The sequence below is a fragment of the Macrobrachium nipponense genome, chromosome 24, assembly GCF_015104395.2.
Source record: "Macrobrachium nipponense isolate FS-2020 chromosome 24, ASM1510439v2, whole genome shotgun sequence".
In the NCBI taxonomy this organism is placed as follows: domain Eukaryota; kingdom Metazoa; phylum Arthropoda; class Malacostraca; order Decapoda; family Palaemonidae; genus Macrobrachium; species Macrobrachium nipponense.
Window position 1 is genome coordinate 75,364,434 of NC_061091.1, and position 7,500 is coordinate 75,371,933.

At 42.3% G+C, this 7,500-nt stretch overlaps 1 protein-coding gene across 1 annotated transcript in view; it reads right to left on the reverse strand.

Moving 5' to 3' along the window:
• LOC135204270 (SET and MYND domain-containing protein 4-like) overlaps positions 1-6,982 on the reverse strand; it is a 6,989-nt gene extending 7 nt beyond the window's left edge. The window contains exons 1-4 of the mRNA XM_064234405.1: positions 5,816-6,982; positions 5,316-5,440; positions 2,167-2,665; positions 1-980 (exon numbers count right to left, since the gene is read on the reverse strand). The exon at positions 1-980 is cut by the window's left edge and continues 7 nt beyond it. Coding sequence (XP_064090475.1) covers positions 2,207-2,665; positions 5,316-5,440; positions 5,816-6,587 — 1,356 coding nt within the window. The 5' untranslated portion in view covers positions 6,588-6,982 and the 3' untranslated portion in view covers positions 1-980; positions 2,167-2,206. The remainder of the gene's footprint in view (positions 981-2,166; positions 2,666-5,315; positions 5,441-5,815) is intronic.
• Between the last annotated feature and the right edge of the window lie 518 nt (positions 6,983-7,500).

The window sequence follows — 7,500 nt, forward strand, 5'->3', positions numbered from 1 at the left end:
CAATGTATTTAATAAAAGGTCTTCTATATATATCTCTCACACCTGAACATAAAATACACTTCGCGCCAAATGACTTGGCGTTTTAAGATAGAAACTAAAATTATTGTCTGTCCCACAAATTGTAATTCCATAATTCCTCGAACTGGTCATTACACTAAAAAATAAAATGTGGTCTCTCCCCAAAAAACTCAAACTGAAATGTCTGACTCCCAAAAACTTGATTTTCATAATTCCTCGAACTGGCCATCAAGCTAAAACTCAAAACTAAAACGTTTGTCTTTCCCAAAGACTTTCAATGTTACAATCCTGCCAAGTGTCCATTAAAACCAGGACTCCAGTGCCGTCAAGAGCATCCAAATAGCCTCGCAGGGCATGGCCATATGCTCGTGCAACAGTTCTATGGCCCGGCACAGACGACCGAAATCTCGGTCGGAGACAGCATTAGCCCGGATCAGACTCCCGGGCGACTCTTGCAACAGCTCCAAGAGCGACTCCATCTCGTCCTCCTCCTGTTTCCCCAACTCTCCGGTCACCCAGCCGCAGTCGGGGCAGACGACAATGTACTCGCCGGGCGGCGCCGGTTCCCCGCAGCGGGAATACATTAGTCGCGCCTCCCCCTTCTGCTCCTTTGCCTTTCCGGAGACCTCGGAGCAGCTGGAGCAGAGCGCCGCTCCGTCGGGAGCCTTCTCCCCGCAGCGGAGACACCTCAGTTGAATGAAGGGGAGGTCCACGACGGCGTCCCAGTCCTCCTCGCAGGACCTGCACTGGCAGAAGAAGCCGTAGTCCATCAGGTAGTCCCGTCTGTCGTCCCTCCCTGAGAAGAAGTAGCCGTCCGTGTAGGCGATGGTGGCCTCCTCTCCCGCTTTGATGGGCAGCTGGGCATACATGGTCATGTTGCGGCCGCGGTGACGGTACCCAACCGACGGGTTGCAGGAGTGGTTGAAGAAGCTCACAGACGGGAAGATCCCGGAGCATCCAGCCTGCCCAGAGGAATGACAAAAATGGTTCCATTCATAACATTTACAGACTTGTTTAGTGAAATAGGTAACTCTAAAAATCAAGACCTGCTATAAAAAATTTTAGGAAATAAACAGCTAAAAATCAAGACCCCTTATTAAAATGTTTTTGTGAAATAATAAAGACCCGTTATAAAAAATTTGTAGGCAACTCTAAAAATCAAGACCTGCAATAAGAATTTTTAGGCAAATAAAAATCAAGACCTGTTATTAAATTTTTAGGCAACTCTAAAAACCAAGACCTGTTATAAAAATTTTTGTGAAATAATCAAGAACCATTATAAAAAAAATTTAGGCAACTCTAAAAATCAATACCCTTTATCAAAATTTTTAGGTAACTCTGAAATTCAAGACCCGTTATAAAAATTTTTAGGAAACTCTGAAAACCAAGACATGTTATAAAAATTTTTGTGAAATAATCCAGACCCATTATAGAAAATTTTTAGGCAACTCTAAAATCAATACCTGCTATAAAATTTTTTAGACCGCTCTAAAAATCAAGACCTGATATAAAATAAATTAGCTCACAGCTTTACCTTTGTTCAGCTAATGGACAAAATTAATGTTTATTGCAGAGGCCAAATGCAGTCAATTACTTGAAAAATTATAAAAATGCAACATGAACTTGCAGCTTCAAAGTGTCGTTCATTTAATGGCCAAGATTTAAACCTAGCACTGTTAAAAAGAAAAATGTCGTTCTGAATTCTGACTCATTAAGAATTGCAACCAGTTATTCTCATCCACTGACACTTTTCATCTAGACCAAATCTGCAGAAGAATGACCTATACTGACATGGAAATTCTTAGACAAGACTTACAGCGCCACAAAGCGTCTATAATATTTCAGGGACATGCCTCTCATATCCCCCAAGATGAGGCCGATATATTACTCTCCTTAGCTCATCCAAATACGTAGGCACCTCATTCAGAATGATTATTCAGAAGATGAACCCTATTCATATGACACAATCCACCAAAGGGGCCAATGACTTGAGATTCTTCAAGCTTCTTAAAAGAATAAGGAACTGAAGGGAATGGGAAAGAGAGAAAGAGATCACTTATTCGGAAAAAAACTTAATAAACGAATAAATAGAAATATGAGTAAATGATGAAAATAAAAGCTGAAACGCTGATGAAATCATCAAATCACCTTGCCCCCGGCCCCGCACTCGAACGTGTTCTTGTACAGTTTATCCGCATTGATGACTAGAGTCCTGCTCAGCGACACGAGGTCCTCCTTCGTCGGCGTCACGGCTTCCCCCAGGGCGTTGACGAAGTACCTCCCACTTCCCTCGATCACCCTGGCGACGCGGGAAGCCGCCAGGCACAGGCCGAACAGCCTCTCGGGGGCTGTGGGTGTCCAGGTTGTAATGCAGATGGTGAAGAGACCGATAAGAGTTGGAGCTGTAAGTTCCCCTCGGACTGAATCCCTTGAGGTGCTCGGGACAGCTGCTGCTGTAGGAGGCGGCCTCTTTCCTCAGCGCCGACGTGACTCTGCTGAACTCTGGGTGATCCAAGGTCTTCAGCATCTTGTACGCCCCGATCATGATCTTCGAACGTTCTTTGGTCATCGGTGTCATGATCTTGCACTCCAACCAGTGGTCTTCTGCCAGTCCCCTGGCGCGGCATGCTTTGCTACAAAATACAACCTGCAAATATATATACATTTAACCTACTATGAGATTCAGGGTCTCTGTAACACGGTTTTTTGGACTTTGCTCCTTGTCAAAGCATCGGATGTAGCTGAAAGTTGACATATGTATATTTTACAACCACACACAAATTTTGTCAGCATTATCAATAACCTACACCCGATAGCTTTAATTTTTATAGAGTAAAAATGATCTAGCCGACGCCATGGCCAATGATTACGAGCCAAGAGTCGAAAAACATTCATTACGTAAGCAAGGTAAACAAACACCTTTTGACTAAATGTTGCCCCGCCCATCCACCAGACAGAAATGCCTGGTGAAACCCAAAGACTTTATGAATGGCGGAACGATACATAGATGTGGGTGGGGTATCTGTGCTAGCGTAGTAATACTACTGTAGCAGTAGTGCCACAACAGTATAGCAGTAATATACATGAATTAAACGTTTAGACCAACTGCTGGAATCCTTGAGGATCATTTAGCACTTCTTACAACTACTCGAGAAATTAGTTTTTATAGCCAGAAGTTAAATTTTCCAATCCAACAATGCCCATGGTAGCCTTCAGTGTTATCCTGAATTATAACGAGGCGAAAGTGGGTGGAGCCTCATGAAGTCACCATTCTGACGATAATTATTGGTGAAGGTTTAAAGCCAATATACGGTACCGGCTATTTTTTTTTAGTAAATAGGTAGATAGCCAATAAATAAAAATTGCTTGACATTGGATATAGCAGTTATCAAATCAAGCTTGTCTACTATAATTTTGGCAATTACCAACTATTCCCTACATCTTGTCAATCTGATTGTGACCTATAAAGTAGACTGTAATTTCTTTGGAAACTTATTTTGGGAGTTAGACTAATAATCGAAGTGTTTTTGTATTTATTAACATATTTTGTTGGTTTGTTCATTGTGACAATTATCAGTGGAGAGGTTCCAGAGTTCATAAACGTGCACTGCTTTGCTTGTTTTCAAGTTTGTATGTCATTGTTGCCGGAGGTTTAGCCTTCGTTACGTATAGCCAATCATCCATCGAGAAAGAGGGAAGAAATGATGTCATAAGTTACGTAACGAGTGCGTTCGAAACCTTTTCTCTGAGTAAGTTGGCCCGTCTTCAAAAAAGGTCACTTTTACATTATAAGTACCAAATTTATTCAACCTACGTAGTGCAGAATACACTCAAAATTTATGTGTTGGATATAATATGTTTATTCTGAAATAAGAGCGTATATTTATGAAATGCATAGATAAAAAGTTATTGCGAAAAAACCGTGTTACAGACGCCCTGAATCTCATAGTAATAATATAGTAATATACATATTTAATTTAACACAACTAATAACAGGACTTCATTCTAACAGAATGAGGTCCAACGGAGAATTTTATTCACAAAAGTTACAAGCTTTCGCGGCCTTTCCTTTTCTAAATAAAAATCTGCTAGATATCACCTGCTTTAAATAGGGAATGTTATTAATATTTCTTTTACTGCACAAGATAAACAAGTCAATCTCCATCATAAACTTCGCGTTATATCTATTCTAAAGGAGATTTTTGAGGCTTGTGAAAACATACAATAAAATCTTATACGTACAGTGTTTTGGTTTTAAATTGACCACTGAGCCGTTGTCGATTTGCCCTACACAGCAACCATCGGTCGAATTAGAACATGTGACATCAATTTTTAATTTCATCTTTAAATATGGTCACTCTAGCAATGTGCAAACATTACTAGCAGAAATATATTATTACTATTTGTCGTAATTAATCCGGAGCGCATAACTAGGAAATGTTAGTCTGAATTTTTCATATTATCGGCAACATGAAAATACTAAAGACTACAGGATTTTTTAAAAAAATTTAAATCTAGTATTATTACCGAAACGTTTAACAAGCAAATAACGCCATTTCCTTCTGATCTCAAATTTCAAAATTAATCCGATTTGGTCGAGTTATAAAAGTTTCGGAGAGTGAAATAAAAATAAAAAAAAAACGAAACAAAATAAACTGAAATGTTGATGAAAATATGAATAATAAACGAATAACAGTTCAGACAAGAGACTCATGAAAATAAATTACATCATGTCGATAAATTACACTGCAACTCTTCACCAACCTCTCGAACATCAACCGTTTCAATCCTGTCATCTAATTTATCCTTTCAATAAATTAACGGAATGGTAAAACTGCAGACTACTATACCACACCTGACTATCAGTTTATGTGCAAAATGGGCGCCGTGACTATAACCGGCCATTTTGGGATGAACGCAAAAACATAAAACAAAAGACGGCGAATAGGCGAATATCACAAACGCAAACAAAAGGCAAATTATTCTTATCACGATCATTATCATTATTCAGAATATGAACCCCATAAAAAAGGGCCACCGACTTGAAATTGAAGATTCCAAAGAATGTGGTGCTCGTTAGAAAGTAAGAGAAGGCAAAGGGAAATACAACAATACAAGTGAACAATAAATTAATAAATACATAAAATAAAGATGCATTAAACTAAACAAAAGACGGTGAATGTTGCGACTGGCGACTGGCGGGAACCAGACCGCGGTTATAGCAATGTTCAGTTTTAACACTTGCCGTCCATTTATATGAAATATACAAGTACGTAACTGGACAAAATAATTCTTACGTGAGGGCATCCCGGGCATGGCAGGGGCAGGAGGGTCTTGTAAAGGCACGTGCTGCATGTGGTGGGAGCCATTTCCAGGTCGTCTATGTAACAGGCGTAAGCTCTGTCCACTCCTATCACTTCGCCTGTGGTTGCAATAAAAAAAATTGTTTCTGGGATTAAAAATGCTTCTCCATACAAAACTGAATTTAATATAGAATAGACTACGAGGAAACAGGGGTCGTATGCAGAGTAGAGAGACAGGGATATTCAGCGTTAATTGGTGGTTGGGGGGAGGGGGGTGGTTTTACAGCTCAGACACGGCCCCCTAAGCTACGCTAGGAAGGTAAGGTCCGATTGTTAGGTCAGGAACACGACATTCTATAGGGAAGGTTAAGGAATTCTAACGATTATCCCAGAGCTCCGAAACTGTGTTGAATTACTGAATGCAACGTTTATCAGCAATATATTAAAAAAAATAGTAATAATCACGTATTTCATGACCGGATCAAAAACCCTACCTGGTTTTATGTCTCGTGTGGCAAAGACGCTCCTCCCTTTTCCTTCTACGTTGATCACTCGCAAAGCACTGCTGAGAGACGGGATTCGGGGATTGGACTCGGCTAACACGGGAGTCCTATACCTCTTCCTAGAGGCTGCAATCTCCCCCGGCAGCTCTTCGTCCTCTGGGTCTAAGAAGAGCGCTTCCGAAGGAGTGCCCTCGGACCACGTCTCTTTTCTCGTTTGCAACGCTTCGAAGCAACGCTCCCTCTGCGCCAGCAACGTTGAATGAGCTTCTTCGGGGCACCCGTATTCGATTGCCAAGTCAATGTTTCGTAAGCACTCCCTGTACAGTTGCAAGTCGAACAGAACGGTCGACCTGGCGAAGAAGCCCAGCCCCAAGGCTCGGGTCTTCCCTCCGTCGGTTTTGCCGCCGTACTCCGACGGGTCGATGTCGGGGATGCGGAATCTGTCTCCTGCATTCGCAAGGAAGGCCTCCCGCCCTTCGTGTGAAACCGAATCCCTCACGACGGGGTGAGGAGCCTTCATGATGCTCAGGTTGTACATCTGGAGCGCCTTCGTCAGCTTCCTCTTCCTGTAGAAGCAGTGCCCCTCGATGCGTAGCCTGTCCGCCGTGTGCTCGTTCTTGAGGGAGGGAGCCCACATCAGTCGTGGGGCCTCGAATTTCCAGATGTAGTGCAGCATGTCGTCCACGTTCTTCGTCCCGCCCTTCTTCGCGTAAAACTTGAAGACGTCGGCTTCTCGCAGGGTGTGGCGAGTTGCGGAAGCCATGGCTCTAGTTGCTACGAATCACGGAATTATTATTACTATTTTTTTGTGGTTATGTATATATAATGAGGTCAATCATTCAACGAACCTTTAAACAAAAAGCTTAAACAGCGTCCATGTTTATAAAATGACCAAGAGTTTAAACGAGTTCAACTAGCGATTTTCTAACTATTTTTCTGACATAAAATCACTACAGAAGTCCGACCTTAAAATGGACGTAAACAATGCAGTTCGCTTCGTTCTACCTTGACTGTAGCTGTACGAGTAAACCACAGCGACTTTGGCAATAAGGCACGGAAGGACACCACCTCTGTCTTGGGGCCTTATGTAGTACTCGACTACTCGGCAATCAACTCAGAGCTTTCCAAAACCGTGCACTTACTTCGAAGGACGCTATGAGAATGATTCCGGTCACTCTATTGTTCGTCCTTTTCATCTTGAAGTTGGTCCACCGCACACACTTCCATAAACAGGGATAAATATGCCCGAAGGATTATCGCGTCCGATATGGGTGGCGGCCGAGATTGACCTGGTCAGGGAAAGGATCAACGGATTAACGTGGTTAGTCGGTATTGACAAGGTCACCAAAAGAGGATCATGTTTCCCTTAGGGAAATGGGTTGAATGATCCCGCCATTTTTTATCTGTACATTTCAATTACGCGCCAAAGATTCCACCGAAGATTTGCAAATTTCGTACGCGGTGACTTTTAGGGCCTTGGGAGTAAGTCAAAACACGCGGAGTCCCCCCATCTGGGGGTGTGGGAGGGTGTCAAGATAAATGCGTGAGGGGCTCACATCCGTTGTCGTCTCAAGTAATTTGGGGATACGTCACCGCCGTATAAGAGGGAACGAACAGAACGGTTTTTAGAAGCAAGAGGCCGTGCGCGCGAAGTATATATTCGTACACTAATTAAA